The sequence below is a fragment of the Pezoporus occidentalis genome, unplaced genomic scaffold, assembly GCF_034315485.1.
Source record: "Pezoporus occidentalis ecotype Australia unplaced genomic scaffold, CSIRO_AGI_Poc_V1 ctg7, whole genome shotgun sequence".
Taxonomy (NCBI): Eukaryota; Metazoa; Chordata; class Aves; order Psittaciformes; family Psittacidae; genus Pezoporus; species Pezoporus occidentalis.
Genome location: NW_026916052.1, coordinates 6,513,188 through 6,529,735, shown reverse-complemented (window position 1 = coordinate 6,529,735; position 16,548 = coordinate 6,513,188). Strand labels below are relative to the sequence as shown.

At 42.4% G+C, this 16,548-nt stretch overlaps 2 protein-coding genes across 5 annotated transcripts in view; both read left to right on the top strand.

The window, feature by feature from the left end:
• Positions 1-8,616, top strand: part of LOC134175667 (uncharacterized protein YagA-like) — a 268,407-nt gene extending 259,791 nt beyond the window's left edge. Inside the window, exon 2 of the mRNA XM_062641885.1 lies at positions 7,283-8,616. Within this exon, the coding sequence (XP_062497869.1) occupies positions 7,773-8,468 (696 nt within the window). The 5' untranslated portion in view covers positions 7,283-7,772 and the 3' untranslated portion in view covers positions 8,469-8,616. The remainder of the gene's footprint in view (positions 1-7,282) is intronic.
• PACRG (parkin coregulated) overlaps positions 1-16,548 on the top strand; it is a 240,929-nt gene that overhangs the window by 44,274 nt on the left and 180,107 nt on the right. For 3 of the 4 annotated variants that reach the window (XR_009969097.1, XM_062641882.1, XM_062641883.1), the window contains exon 3: positions 15,091-15,225. The exons of the other annotated variant lie outside the window; for it this stretch is intronic. Coding sequence is in view for 2 of the 3 variants with exons in the window: in XM_062641882.1 (XP_062497866.1) it covers positions 15,091-15,225 (135 nt within the window). In the remaining variant the exon portion in view is untranslated. The remainder of the gene's footprint in view (positions 1-15,090; positions 15,226-16,548) is intronic. 4 annotated transcript variants of the gene reach the window in all.

Here is a 16,548-nt window from a genome sequence, read left to right as displayed (position 1 = left end):
AGTGAATTTATATTTTTCTAAACATTAGACTGCAGAGGGAAGAATTTCCACAATCAGGAAAAATTTAGAAGGCTCCTAGATTTAGTGCAATTGAGGTACCAGAAAGCCTTGTGATACTAATAAAGCAAGAAAAAAAAAAATCCGTATTCATTTGTGAAGTGGAAGAAGGAGAGAAATATATTAGCAGTTGTCACTCTTCTCTCTTTGCATTAAAGGAAATTGCTTTGCAAGCCTCAGGAGACAAATCTAAATGATATGAAATAGTTACACTATACTACAGCAGAGAACAAAAGATGGAGGACTTTCTAACAAAGTGCTGTAAAGCAGTTTGTAGCACAGGCATATCTGTCTTATCAAATCAGCTTATCTTTTCCGCAATCAAAAATAACATTTCTGAGGTGATAGAGTAATTCTGCATGCAGCTTGTGACTTACTTTCAGTAGTGTCTCAAGGCAATAATGAGATACAGTATCTTTGTACAAAATCACGTCTGATTTTTCTTTCAAGTTCTGGTGCTTTAGAAGCATTTGTAATGTTTTCTGACCTTCTATCAGTAGTTTCATTTTGGGATCTTAAAATTGATTTCTCTCATTCTGACTTTTGAAGCTATGAGATGGGCTTTGATCTGTTGTCCAGATTTATGTAGTAGCCCCAGAAGCAGCTTTTAAGCATTAGATATGGCACCATTTAAAGCATATCAAGAGTGGCACATGTGAAGAAAGATCTCCCTGTTTTTTTTTTGGATATAAAAAGCTTTTGTCTGATACACGTTGATGGATCATGGTCTTTTTGATATTGAATGCTTGTGATACTGATATTAAGTAAAAGGAATTAATGTGGAACTCAGGAGTACCTGTTGGGACATCTTACTGTGCCTCTCCTGTCATTTGAAGTTTCTCGTTCAATTTTGGTATGTCTGCATAGCAAAATCAAAATGTAATTATAGTATGTATTAACCCACCTATGTTAGTTTAATCAAATTAGGATCAGTAGAAGAAAACAAAGCAGTACAGGCTTTGTTGCTTATTACCAGTCAGAGTAGACATTCTTGGGGATGCCCAGTGCAGACTGCAATTGTTAACACTTGCGAAGATTTGGGTTTTCAAGTCTTTACTACTACTATTACTTATGTTTATTACAAAATCTGTGGACATGTCACCAAATACTGTTATCATGCTGTTCTGTTGTGGTGGTAGGTACCTGCCAAAATCTTGATGTTTTTTCATGTATGATTGCTGGGCTTGTCTGATGGTGGGCTTGTCTATGTTACAGTTATAGAAACACATAGGGTACCCATGCGTGTAGTAATTTGAGAACCATAAACTGGGGATCAGGGCTTTTACACCTAGGCTTGCTTTCTGGGCACAAGCTGTAACTAGGCAGTGTTGTGACAATGCTTGGCAGGCCAACTTAAGACCTCTGTCAGACTATATGCATGAGGACCTTGCAGTTGATGGTTCTAGTAAAGCTTTGTATATGTCAGCAGGGCACCGCATAGTGCTAGGTGTATTATTTGGCCTTTATTCGTACTAGCTTGAATATTTCTTCATTGAATGGTGTAATTTATTTCACTTATTTAATATATCTTGCATTTTACTTGAGGTTTATATTAGGATTTGGCTTCTGGCTTGGGTACACAATGAAATGAATGGTGATCTTTGCTGTGGGGAAATAAGTGGCTTGCCAGTTGGACTATACTGCATTAGCAAGTAGAGTGTTAGTTTAACACCAATACAATACCATAAGACAAAGACCCTGTCAGTGGTTCCACACACTGCATTTTTTAGGTGAGACAGTTCTGGTCATATAACTTTTTATCCCTATATCTCCAGAAAAAAAGAAATTAATGAAATATTTTTGTGAGGTAAAAACATAAAGGGTTTGGTTAAGTTCCAGTCTTCCTGTAAGGAACTTGGCAGACAAAAAAACTGAAGTTTTTTCATTCTTTCCAATCATCATCTAAATACATTAACCTGGGTTAATCAAATGAAATATCTCTTTAACCATTACATTTCATTACAATATTACTGATTTTTTTTAATATATGAATCATTATATAACAACAGTAGGATCCCAGTCCATTCTACTTTTAGGAACTGAAAACATTGGTCTCTTAATATCCTTAATCCCTACAAATTTATATGTGTTCACATATTTTATTTTCCAAACAGCACTTGAACAATTTTTGACTTCTGATTTGAATAAAACAGCGTATATCTGCATAGACAAATGAGAAACTATATGTCCGATTAGTTCTTGGTGTTAAATTTTACCAGCACCACTCCTTGAAGAATTAGTCACCTATTTCTTCCTGTCCCACTCCAAGGTCCTCTCTTGCTTGTGCCAGCTTAAAGTGTTCACTCATTTTTCCAGTAAACCTCCTTAATGAGCTGATACTTCAGAAATCAACCTAAAAAAAAACAAACCAAATACAAAACTAACAAAAAAATCCAAACCAACCAACAATACCAAGGGAGAAAACAAGAAAACCCATCCTTTTGTTCCTGATCTGGTCCTCTGAATACCTACATGAAAGCTTTTGTCATTCATGGAGGGCAGTAAATTGTGGTGGCTTGCAAGTGCATGAGGTGGGGAAGACCACGTGTCTCCATACCAGTGTCAATTTTTGTCTGACTTAAACTGCTCATGAAGCTAGTGTTGATTTCCATGATGTCCTGGGTTCAGCAGTAGCAGTCATGTTTCTCCTTTGTGGTAGCTGGTGCAGTGCTGTGTTTTGACTTCCAGCCTGGGAACAGTGCTGGTGATACCGATGTTTTTGGTTGTTGCTAAGTGATGTTTACCCTGACCAAGGACTTTGCGAGGCTCATGCTCTGCCAGGGAGGAGGGGAAGCCGTGAGGAAGCAGAGACGGGGCGCCTGACCCAGGCTAGCCAGGGAGGTATTCCATACCACAGTATGTCATGCCCGGCGGGGGGGGGGTAACTGGGAGTTACCCGGAAGGACACGGGCTTCCGGGTGGGACTTGTTTCTTGGCCAGTGGTATTGTATTCTCTTCCCTTGTTATTTTCTCTTATTATTGTTGTCGTTGGTGGTAGCGGTGGTGATTTGTGTTGTACATTGGTTGCTGGACTGTTCTTGTCTCAACCCATAGGAGTTGCACTCTTTCGATCCTCCTCCCCGTTCCTCCAGGAGTGGGGAAGGGGAGAGCCCCGGTGGGGGGGGGCCCTCGATTGTTGTCAGCCTGGCACCACTCGCTAGGAGTGAGTGAACAAGTTGCCTGACTGGGTTTAAACCACGACAGTTCTTTTTGGCGCCCAACGTGCAGCACGAGGGGTTGAGATAACGACAGATCTGACTGGATTAATAGTCACTCATTACAATGCTGATTTATTGGCTCTCAAGGTTGTTCCTCTTGATCTCACAGTTTCAGTATGTCGTATCTTACGTCCATCCGGTATTTGCTGTATTAGTGTTTTTCAAGTGTGGGGCTTGGGCTAAGGTTTTTGTCTCATTGTACTTTATGGTAATGACTTGTAATACAATAGAATCATTGATCATGAAACTGATCTGGCTTATGTTCCCAGTGTGGTCACCACCTTTATACTTTGGGAGGTATATAATAGAAGTGCTTAGCAATTACACATCTTTTTTCTCCTTCTCAGGTGCTCAACCTGTGAAGGAGACGTCCTTTTACCCTCCCAGTCATCCCCCCAGACCATTTACATTTGAGAGTTTTGAAGTTTTTGAGTGGCCTTTTAATGCTGTTGAGACTTGTTTGCTGATCGTGATGGGAATCACCATGCTGGCATGCATACAGAGTGTGTTTTGCCCACCACTGATTTCAAGAGTTAAGCAGAGTCAGGTTTGGGTCTTGTCTGGGGTCAAATGACGATGTAGGAGGACCAAGAGATTTTCCCTGAGGCTGGACAGCCATGAGTGGCAGGGTGTGTGGGATAGTATGGGCAAGTATCTAGGTCAGTGGGCCCCTGCAGTACTTTGGAATTTCACTACCGCACAACTGCAAAATCCAGAAGAATTAGTAAAACACTTAAATGAGGTGTGTGGTCATTCTGGCCATACCAGAGATGGACAAATCATGGCAACGTGCTGGGGCTTGGCCTATGCTTACAGGGCCTTGTTCAACACTATCCAGCACCTTCAAAAGGAAAAGAATGTCAGCGGATCTGAGGGCAAAGCAACAGTCGCTACTCAAACTTTGGCTGCAATGAACAGCGCAGCTACCCCAGCAGCAAGTACAGCAGCTGCTCAAACTTCGACTGCAACAGACAGCGCGGTTACCCCAGCTCCAAGCACAGCAGCTGCACCACCCCCAGCAACAAGTACAGTTGCTACTCAAACCACAGTGATAATCACTGCAGCCAAACCAGAGGACCAATTTGTACCAATATCGGTTGCCCCTGTACGCAAGAGAAAAAGCAAAAAGGAGGCAAGAAGGGTGAAGCGAGATGAAGAACCAATGAATTCACCACCCGGTCCAGAATCTGATCAGGAGTCATCATCACATGACGAAGAAGAAGAAGAAGAGGTAACTTCTCGACCTTGGACCTCAACCGAGCTGCGGAATATGCGAAAAGATTTTACCCGTCAACCAGGGGAGCACATCATCACCTGGTTACTCCGATGCTGGGACAATGGGGCCGATGGTCACAAACTAGAAGGTACAGAAGCCAAGCAGCTGGGATCACTTGCTAGAGACGGGGGAATTGACAAAGCAATTGCAAGAGAGAAAAAGTCCCTCTGTCTTTGGAGGCGGCTCTTGGCAGCTGTGAAAGAAAGGTTTCCATACAAGGACGATGTTATGAGTCGTTCGGCCAAGTGGAATACTATAGACAAAGGCATCCAGTCTCTGAGGGAATCGGCCATCGTAGAGATGATCTATCACATCAAGCCGAATAACGGGGATACACCCATAGATCCAGATGAAGTTGAATGCACACGACCCATGTGGCGAAAACTTACACGGAATGCACCGTCATCATATGCCCATTCATTGGCAACAGTAACCTGGAATGACATAGTACCACTAACAGTGGATGAAATGGTTCATAAACTCAAAGAGTTCAAAGACAATTTCACTCCTTCCATCATCTCAGCTGTGGAAAAACTGTCCCAGGACCTCGAACAATTGAGGGACGATCTATCTGATTTATCCAGCTCCTCACGTGTACCAACACACGTCTCAGCTATTAACAAAAGGCGTCCTATTGTTCAAGAGAGCAGATACAGGAGGTATACGCCACGGGGTACCCTATGGTTTTACCTGCTGGATCACGGAGAAGACATGACAAAGCGGGATGGAAAACCTACTTCAGCTTTGGAGGAACAGGTGAGTGAATTGAAGAGGGGAGCAAGGGCCAAGACTGATCATCCCATGAGAGCTACGGCTTCAGTCTCTGGTGAGCAGTTTCCCAGATGGAATGGAAGAGCTGATTTTACTCCAGCTCCTGTGATAACGAAGAATAATCCCTTTTACCACGACTTAAGTGTCCAATGCTGTGATGACCATTAGAGGGGCCCTGCCTCCAGCCAGGGTAGGGGAGGTAGGGGACAATCGGATTTACTGGACTGTGTGGATCAGATGGCCTGGCACATCAGTCCCACAGAAGTATAAGGCTCTAGTAGATACCGGTGCACAGTGTACCCTGATGCCATCAAGCTGTCAAGGGGTGGAACCCATCTTTATTTCTGGAGTGACAGGAGGATCCCAAGAGTTGACTGTGCTGGAGGCTGAAATCAGCCTGACTGGGAGGGAGTGGCAAAAGCACCCTATTGTGACTGGTCCAGAGGCTCCATCCGTCCTCGGCATAGACTACCTCAAGAGAGGGTACTTCAAAGACCCGAAAGGGTACCAGTGGGCTTTTGGTATTGCTGCTTTGGAGACTGAGGAAATTGAGCAGCTGTCCACCTTGCCTGGTCTCTCAGAAGATCCCTCTGCTGTGGGGTTGCTGAAAGTTGAAGAACAACAAGTGCCAATTGCTACCACAACAGTGCACCGGCGGCAATATCGCACCAACCGAGACTCCCTGATTCCCATCCATCAGCTGGTCCGTAGACTGGAGAGTCAGGGGGTGATCAGCAGGACCTGCTCACCCTTTAATAGCCCCATATGGCCAGTGCGAAAGTCTAATGGAGAATGGAGACTAACAGTAGAGTATCGTGGCCTGAATGAAGTCACACCACCATTGAGTGCTGCCGTACCGGACATGCTAGAACTTCAGTATGAACTAGAGTCAAAGGCAGCCAAGTGGTATGCCACGACTGATATTGCCAATGCATTTTTCTCAATTCCTTTGGCAGCAGAGTGCAGGCCACAGTTTGCTTTTACTTGGAGGGGTGTCCAGTTCACTTGGAACCGACTGCCCCAGGGGTGGAAACATAGCCCTACCGTTTGCCATGGACTGATCCAGAATGCACTGGAACAGGGGCAAGCTCCAGAACACCTGCAATATATTGATGACATTATTGTGTGGGGCGATACAGCGGAAGAAGTCTTTGAGAAAGGGAGGAAAATAATCCAAATCCTGCTGAAAGCCGGTTTTGCCATAAAACGGAGTAAGGTCAAGGGACCTGCACAGGAGATTCAATTTTTGGGAATAAAATGGCAAGATGGACGTAGACAGATCCCCACAGATGTGATCAACAAGATAACAGCAATGTCTCCACCAACTAATAAGAAAGAAACGCAAGCTTTCTTGGGTGCAGTGGGGTTCTGGAGAATGCACATCCCAAATTACAGTTCGATTGTAAGCCCTCTCTATCATGTGACCCAAAAGAAGAATGATTTTAAATGGGGCCCTGAGCAACAACAAGCCTTTGAGCAAATTAAACGCGAGATAGTTCATGCAGCAGCCCTTGGACCAGTCCGGACCGGACCAGATGTAAAAAATGTACTGTACACTGCAGCTGGGGAGAACGGTCCTACCTGGAGCCTCTGGCAGAAAGCTCCAGGGGAGACTCGAGGTTGACCCCTCAGCTTTTGGAGTCGGGGATACAAAGGATGTGAGGCCAGCTATACCCCAACTGAGAAAGAGATACCAGCAGCCTATGAAAGGGTTCGAGCTGCTTCAGAAGTGATTGGCACTGAAGCACAGCTCCTCCTGACACCCTGGTTGCCCGTGCTGGGCTGGATGTTCAAAGGCAGGGTCTCCTCTACACATCATGCAACTGATGCTACATGGAGTAAAAGGGCTGCACTAATTACACAACGAACTCGAATAGGAAATCTCAGTTGTCCAGGCGTTCTAGAAGTCATCATGGACTGGCCAGAGGGCAAAGATTTCGGAATGTCACCAAAGGAGGAGGCGGTGTGTGCTGAAGAGGCCCCACCATATAATAAACTGTCAGAAAGTGAAAAGCAGTATGCCTTGTTTACTGATGGGTCCTGCCGTATTGTGGGAAAGCATCGGAGATGGAAGGCAGCTGTATGGAGTCCTGGACGACAAGTTGCAGAAACTGCTGACGGAGAGGGTGAATCGAGTCAGTTTGCCGAGGTGAAAGCCATCCAGCTGGCCCTGGACATTGCTGAACGAGAAAAGTGGCCAGTACTTTATCTCTATACTGACTCATGGATGGTGGCAAATGCCCTGTGGGGGTGGTTGAAGCAATGGAAGCAGAGCAACTGGCAACGCAGAGGTAAACCCATCTGGGCTGCTGCACTGTGGAAAGATATTGCTGCCCAGGTGCAGAACCTGGGTACGTCATGTAGATGCCCATGTACCCAAGAGTCGGGCCACTGAGGAACACCAGAACAACCAACAAGTGGATAAAGCGGCTAAGATTGAAGTGGCTCAGATGGACTTAGATTTGCAACATAAAGGTGAATTATTTTTGGCCCACCGGGCCCATGACACTTCAGGCCATCAGGGCAGAGATGCAACATATAGATGGGCCCGTGATCGAGGGGTGGACTTAACAATGGACACTATTGCCCAGGTTATTCATGAGTGTGAAACATGTGCTGCAATTAAACAAGCCAAGCGGTTAAAGCCTCTCTGGTATGGAGGACGATGGTTGAAGTATAAATATGGGGAGGCCTGGCCGATTGACTATATCACACTGCCACCAACCCGCCAAGGCAAGCGCCATGTGCTTACCATGGTGGAAGCAACCACCGGGTGGCTGGAAACATACGCCGTGCCCCATGCCACTGCCCGGAACACTATCCTGGGCCTTGAGAAACAGATTTTGTGGCGACACAGCACCCCAGAGAGAATTGAGTCAGACAATGGGACTCATTTCCGGAATAACCTTATAGATATTTGGGCCAAAGAGCATGGCATTGAGTGGGTATATCACATCCCCTACCATGCACCAGCCTCTGGGAAAATCGAGCGGTACAATGGGCTGTTAAAAACTACACTGAGAGCAATGGGTGGGGAACTTTCAAGCATTGGGATACACACTTACCAAAGGCCACCTGGTTGGTCAACACCAGAGGATCTGCCAACAGGGCCGGCCCAGCCCAGTCAGAACTTTTACATATTGTAGATGGGGACAAAGTTCCCGTGGTGCATATGAAGAATTTGCTGGGGAAGACAGTCTGGGTTATTCCTGCTTCAGGTAAAGGCAAACCCACTCGTGGGATTGCTTTTGCTCAGGGACCTGGATATACTTGGTGGGTAATGTGGGAAGATGGGGAAGTCCGATGTATACCTCATGGGGATTTGATTTTAGGGGAAAACAGCCAGTGAACTCAATTGTATGCTGTTGCCTGCTGTGTAATACTTTTATAGCCCATCAACTAGATGTCTCCAGGTCACCAGCGACTAGCCCTGACTTCCCTCCAACCATCATCCCAACAGAGAATAAACTTTGATAGAACCGGATGAGTTCCGCAGTAAAGGAATGACCAGCATCAGCAGGCAACGATCCAATACTGCTCACAGCCTTTCCTGCCCTGAAAGATTGTTACAAGAGATGGAACCTGACATCATGGACCAAATGGACTCGGCAGCATTATAGGGGTTGGTCCATGCACTAAGAAAATTATCTTTTTCTCTTGGTCTGTATGTATATGGATGTATATATGTGGGAGAGTGATGGTATATTGAAAATGTGGGATCTGAGCATGACGTGAACGGTATGGAATAAAGGGTGGATAATGTCCTGGGTTCAGCAGTAGCAGTCAATTTTTCTCCTTCATGGTAGCTGGTGCAGTGCTGTGTTTTGACTTCCAGCCTGGGAACAGTGCTGGTGATACCGATGTTTTTGGTTGTTGCTAAATGATGTTTACCCTGACCAAGGACTTTTTGAGGCTCATGCTCTGCCAGGGAGGAGGGGAAGCCGTGAGGAAGCAGAGATGGGGCGCCTGGCCTGGGGTGGCCAGGGAGGTATTCCATACCACAGCACGTCATGCCCGGGGTGGGGGGTAACTGGGAGTTACCCAGAAGGACATGAGCTTCCGGGTGGGACTCGTTTCTTGGCCGGTGGTATTGTATTCTCTTCCCTTGTTATTTTCCCTTATCATTGTTGTTGTTGTTGGTAGCGGTGGTGATTTGTGTTGTACATTGGTTGCTGGACTGTTCTTGTCTCAACCCATAGGAGTTGCACTCTTTCGATCCTCCTCCCCGTTCCTCCAGGAGCAGGGAAGGGGAGAGGCCCGGGGCGGGGGGGGCCCTCGATTGTTGTCAGCCTGGCACCACTCTCTGGGAGTGAATGAACAAGTTGCCTGACTGGGTTTAAACCACGACACATGAAAATCACCAGTTGTCCTTTGCAGGTCTGTGTTTAGATCCCTGAGCATGCACAGAGTTTGACACTCAGGAAATGTGGAAAAATCAGTCTTCAAATAATTACTGTTTAAACCTGCCTTCAAATAATTTTTCTTAGTTATTTTCCTAATGTGCCATCACTGAAAAGTCCAAGAATGCAACCTGGCACAATGATTTTAAATGCCCATGAGTCAATGAAAGAAATATGGTCTTTCTCTTTTTTTCCTTTTTTTTTTTTTTTGTTTTGCTTAATGGCTTTTATCTTTTATCTTGTTGCATAGTTCAGTGGGATAGAATTACAATAAGTTAGTTTTGCAGTTATTAAACTCTTCACCTTCTCTTTGGCATTTAACAAATCTGAAAAGCTGTTTATTGCTTCATATATTTTGCCATCGTGAATAGTACCCTTTAATTAACAGGATCTCTAATCTTAATCTTTCTAGCTATGTCACAATAAAATATTTTTGTTAGATTGAAGAAGATAGTATTTGTTACTGTTTTCCCAATAAACAGAATACTTTCAGAATTACATTTTTAGTCAGTAATTATGACAATATAAAATATTGTAAGAAGACAAAACTCATATTGCAAGGAAAAAAATTATATGATTTCTTTTTGTATATTTTACTTAGCAACATAAAACCACCTAAGAGGAACCTCTGGAGATCATCTGATCCAGCCTTCTGTTGAAAATTGGTCTTAAATTTGTTTTTCCAGGTCCCTGCCAAGATAGATCTTCAGTATTTCCAGTGAGGTCCCACCACTTATTGGGACAACCTATTCCAGTGTTTAATTTTTTCCATTGAAGTTGCATGGCTAGAATGATGCAAATAGAGGTTTGCATTAGAAAAGTGTTCAGAATACCAAATGTGATGGTCTCCCTAGTAATAAAGACAGGAAAGAAAGAAAACTATTTGCAATAGGTAAGCAGTATTAGCTCAGGGCAGCCACTCTAGTGAATGTGTCATAATCTTCTTTTATCAGGTGCAAACAAAAGGAACAAGTCTCCATGTAATAAACTTAAAGCAGAGCAACAGTACTCTTCAGTCATGCAAGGTACCATTTCTTCAATTCAGGGACAGTTCCATTCTCTTCCTGATCATTGATATTTCCTTGTTTGAGGCAGATCTTAGGCTCATTCCTGTCTAGGTTGTTTCATTGCTTTGTAGTCACTTGCTCTTCCTGGTATTTAAAAGGTCTTTATGCCTATTCCAAACAAAACTGACAAGAAAAACATCTTGAAGACAAATGGAAAAACAACAGCTCTCTCAAGCATTTGGTATGCTGCTACTTCTCTAGCTGTACACACTACTTTGCTAGTTATATAGTAAAAGAATTATGAGATGCTTAAGATGGGTAAGAAACTCCATATTGAAAAGGAGACAATAATGACATGTAATGTTGAAATGAGAGATATGGTAATAGATGGAAGTTATTAATAGAACTTTTATGAATGGTTTTAGGGCTAACCTAATATAATATTTTCATCAGTGACCTGGACAAAAAATAAAATAGGATGTATAATGAAATTGATAGTTGACATAACATTTGGAACTGTTATTAAAACAGATGAAGATCACAGTGTCAGAGAGATGGAAATGAAAGCCCTTGAGAACTGGTGTAATAGAAATGGAATTAAATACAACAGTGCGAAGTATAAGATAATGCACTTAAAACTAATGACAAGAAATTCTGTTATTAACATAGAGCTCATCAGCTGGAAAAGATAGATGCTGTGGCAGCTACTCAAAGGATAAGTATGAGATTCCAGTATGATGTGGCTATGAAAAACTAAAAGTAATGCTAGATCTCTCAGACAGATTGTATTGTGTGAAAAGAGATAATACGCGTTGTATTTCCATTCACTGATCATGTGGATTTAGAAAACCTGAATGGATTTCTCTTTCATCAACTTTTCCAGTCACAGCTTGAATGCAGAGAAACTTTTAGGATTTCCAACACTGACTTTTGGCACTACTTGCTGCATGAGTATATAACTACTTGAGTTTGTTATGAACTTGTTAGTTACTAGATTTTTCTTATGTCCAGTACTTTTAATGAAGGAGACAGTGGAAAATCTGTCATTATTCATCCTCTCCATGATTTTATAGATCTTTATGTTGTTCATCCTTAGTCATAATTTTCCCAGTTTATTCTTTTTCACGTGAAAGCTATTCTGTACCCTCAGTCATTATCCTTGTCTGAGCCTTTTCTAATTCTACCATATCTTTTTTTGAGGTGGTAGATATGAGTAGGCATTCTGTTTAAGATGTAGTTTCTAACCACTGAAGTAAGGATAATCCACAACAGCATGGATTCGATAACCAACACCCTTTTAGTCCTTCTAGTTTCTTTGTTCCTGAATAAACAATAGGAAGAAGTAGAATTTAATACAAGCATATTTTCTAGAAAATTTATAAAGGTGCAATAGAAAAAGGTTTATAGCAAATTTGCTAACATGAGTTGGGAAGAAGAAAACGTTTCATTTCAGGTAAGATGCAGTTTGGGATTGCATTAACCACCTCTAATGGTGATAGTCTGCAAGAAATAATTAAGATTGTATCTGATAATCAAGACAACATATGCTTTATCAATAATTTAAGATTTAATAGAACAGTGATTCCTAATATTGTAAGAAAACAATGTTTTAAAGGACTTGTGAAGGTCCTGTGTGTGAAAAGTAAACAAAAGGAACATGGATGCATTTCTAGTGGCCTCAAATAAGCAGTGACTCATAGAATTGCCTGAAATGCAAAAAAAAAAAAAATTAACAAGAAGTGAAAGTACTTATACTAGTAGCACAGAACAAATTGCTCCTCCACGGAACAGTAAACGGAGATTTATTTACATTGGTTAGAAATGCTTTTCTTGGAGCATTACTCTCAACTGCTGCAGATGTGTTTACTAAGCACATATCAGATGTGTTTCCTAAGCTATGCATATCAAATCTATTTTCACTAGACATGGTCTATCAGTGACAGTAATATGCAACAATAGGTCACAGTTTAGTAGCTCCAGTTTGAGCAATTTCTAGCAAAGTACAGTGTAGGCATATCACTGGTGGACCCCTCTACCTCAGCCAATGAAAAATTATAGAATCACAGAATCATAGAATAGTTAGGGTTGGAAAAGACCTTAAGTTCAACTAGTTCCAACCCCTCTGCCATGGGCAGGGACATCTCACACTAAACCATGTCACCCAAGGCCTCGTCCAACCTGGCCTTGAACACTGCCAGGGATGGAGCATTCACAGCCTCCCTGGGCAACCCATTCCAGTGCCTCACACCCTAACAGGAAAGAATTTCCTCCTTATAGCCAATCTAAACTTCCCCTGTTTAAGTTTTAACCCGTTACCCCTTGTCCTATCACTACAGTCCCTAATGAAGAGTCCCTCCCCAGCATCCCTATAGGCCCCCTTCAGATACTGGAAGGCTGCTATGAGGTCTCCACGCAGCCTTCTCTTCTTTAGGCCCAACAGCCCCAACTTCCTCAGCCTGTCTTCATATGGGAGGTGCTCCATTCCCCTGATCATCCTCGTGGCCCTCCTCTGGACTTGTTCCCACAGTTCCATGTCCTTTTTATGTTGAGGACACCAGAACTGCACACAATACTCCAGGTGAGGTCTCACAAGAGCAGAGTAAAGGGGCAGGATGACCTCCTTTGACCTGCTGGTGATGCTCCTTTTGATGCAGCACAGGCTACGGTTGGCTTTCTGGATTGCGAGCACACACTGAAGCTGGCTCATGTTAATTTTCTCATCGACCAACACCCCCAAGTCCTTCTCAGCAGGGCTGCTCTGAATCTCTTCTCTGCCCAACCTGTAGCTGTGCCTGGGATTGCTCCAACCCAGGTGTAGGACCTTGCATTTGGCATGGTTAAACTTCATGTGGCTGGCATCAGCCCACCTCACAAGCGTGTCAAGGTCCCTCTGGATGGCATTCCTTCCCTCCAGCCTATCAACCAAACCACACAGCTTGGTGTCATCGACAAACTTGCTGAGGGTGCACTCAATCCCACTGTCCATGTCACCGACAAAGATGTTAAACAAGACCGGTCCCACCACCAATCCCTGAGGGACGCCACTCATTACTGGTCTCCAGCCGGACATTGAGCCATTGACCACAGCTCTTTGCATATGTCAAAAAACTTTGGAAGAAAAGGATGCCAAGTCAGATTTGGATCTGTAGTTAGTAGTTAAATTACAGAGTAGTGCAAAGGAAACAAAGGATGTTACATGTTTGCATTCTGTTCACTGGAAAGTTGAATGTTTGTACTGCTAGAAACTAACATAAGAGTGAAGACAGGCAAATAGAACAGTATAAATTACTCTGTATGATTTATGTTCCTTGAAGTTATCTGAAAATGATACTTCCTGTCTTATAAAAGGTAGCAAGTCAAAAAAGCATTTTTGACAAAAGAGATATGCAGAGAATTGTAGAAAGTTCTTGTCCCAGAAGTATGTCTATAAAACCAAAAACAGTCAAGAGTTTTTCTGGGAAGATTCAGTTGTCAAGGACATTTGAGATTAGTTTAGCTCTCTCAGTCTCTTTTAGCATTTGAGATTAGCTGTGTTAATTAGCTTAAACAATAGATTTCTTATAAGTACTTGAAATTCTATTACTTTAGTGCCACTTCTTAGCTGCTGTTACTACTATGTTTGAGAAAAAAGTTCACACTTGTGCATTTTGGAATTACACTGTCATTCAGGCACTCAGGCTATGCAATATACTAACCAGCAATAACTCAGATAAGGAACTAGGTGGAGCTAAATCAAATTTCTTCACAAACAGAGAAGGGAGTTCTGAGAGAAGACTTTCCTTCATTTCTTCCATTCCTTCATTTCTTCCAGTGCTTCAGCTGTGAATACTGAAGGACTGGAAGTCATATGAAAGCCAGATCTGCAGTAGCTGAGGAAGGGATACAATGAAGAGATTAGGTAATGACCAGGGAAGGACAATGGAATTTGAGGATAGTTAGACAGAAATTGGGTCAAATGACTTCTAAAAAGAAACAAACAGAAAAGAAGAAATGCTTAATTTTCCAACTTCTTCTACTGCATAATGTCAATATGGTGTCAGTGATGCTCTTGGTGTTCTGCTTAAAAATGCTCCAGTAATAGAGATGGCTACTTTGAAATAGAAATGGGTTTTATGGAACAATCTGAAAGTGGTAGTTAAAAAAACCAGCAGTTAACAAACCTGTAGGTCATTGCTGAAGTGTACTTTCAAAGAACGGAAATATAACATATGAAGAAGAAACCAAATTATGATTTTGGAGATCAATTTTATTATTCTTTCTTATCTGTTTCTGGTTGGAGCCATATAAATTAGGCTTTTTCTAAAAATATATTACCACTGAACTATGGGGGTTTTTGTTTTGTTTGGTCTTATTTTTTTAAGGTAAGAGGGCCCCCATCTGCAGGAGCATTTAAGGAAAGACCACCAAAGCCCACAGTATTCCGCAAGTTTTATGAGCGAGGAGACCTCCCAATTGCCCTTGATCATGATACTAAAGGAAACAAAATCGCCTGGAAGGTAAGTCATGGCACAGCTGTGACAACCAGCTGAGCTTATTGAAGTGACATCTCTCATTGTCAAACAAAGTTACCTTGTAAGTAAATAAACTGAAATAATTTCTTAGCAAATGGAAGATGGTGGAGAAGCCATTAGAGAAAGGCCCCTGAGTCAGCTGTCTACCTTGGCTAACAATTAAATTATATGCTGCAAAAAGGAAGATGACAGAGTTGCTTTGCCTTAGAGAATTGTTTCCTGCCCAATTCATCTCTGTTTTTATGAGGATCTAGCAATGCAGCCTGTTTCAGGCAGTCCATCAAATGATGGAAGTGGCTGGATACAGTGAGCAGCAGCCATTTATCTCCCCCAGATTTCACCTTCCTGCAGGACACTTCCAAATAGAAGCTTTAATAACCTAAATGGATAGGTCAAGATTGCCTGCTCCCTGAAAATGCAGAGCAGAATACAAACGAAGGCAGATTCTCATTCCACAGCTGTACTCTCAGTCTACAGCATATGTCAGACAGCATAATCGCTGTCATACGTGCCTCTGTTACAGGCTGACCTCCACTGCTGAAACCATTACAGCTCCGACATTTCTCTGACAAAAGGTTAATTGGCTTCAAAATAAATGTATTGCCTAATGACTCCATCCTAATGCTGCTGTGTTTCTCTCTAAAAGGCTTGGTGATGCTATTTGTAAAACTTGCCAATCTTCTAAGTAACTACCGCAGACTTTTAAATTTAATTTGAAAAATGAATGCTGATCTTTAACCTGCTCCTACTATTTAATTATTTTGGTTATCATGAATTACTTTTTTGTGTGTGTGTGTGTGTTATTTATTGGTCTACAATGAGATTTTGCTGGGAGCAGTGATAGTTACAGAAAATGAATTATATGTATGAGCAAAATATGTCAGATTTGCAGATTGTTTTAAATTTTTTATGCCAAGAACGCAATATCAATTTTAAATGTAGCTGTGTTAATTCAACACAAAAAGGAGGGATTTTGCAATTTTAAAGCTGATTCTACTGATGAAGCCAACAAGATTAGACCTATACTGCGGTAAGTGGTACTATGCAATTTGTTAGTAACTAGATTTTAAGGTAGCTTTTCTAGCTGCCTTATTGAATATAAAAGCTTATTGAATAAAGAGGAAGGAATAATTAATAGTTCTTGCAGCAAAGGGAATCTGTCCAACAGAACTTTACTCATAATCTGAATGAGATTCCAGTGCAGCTGGTCTTTAGGTAACCCTAGAAATGTCCTTTCTGGACTAAAACTCACAGGTTTACAACATGAGTCTGCACTCTAATCTTTCATCACCAGGTAAGACCCAAAGG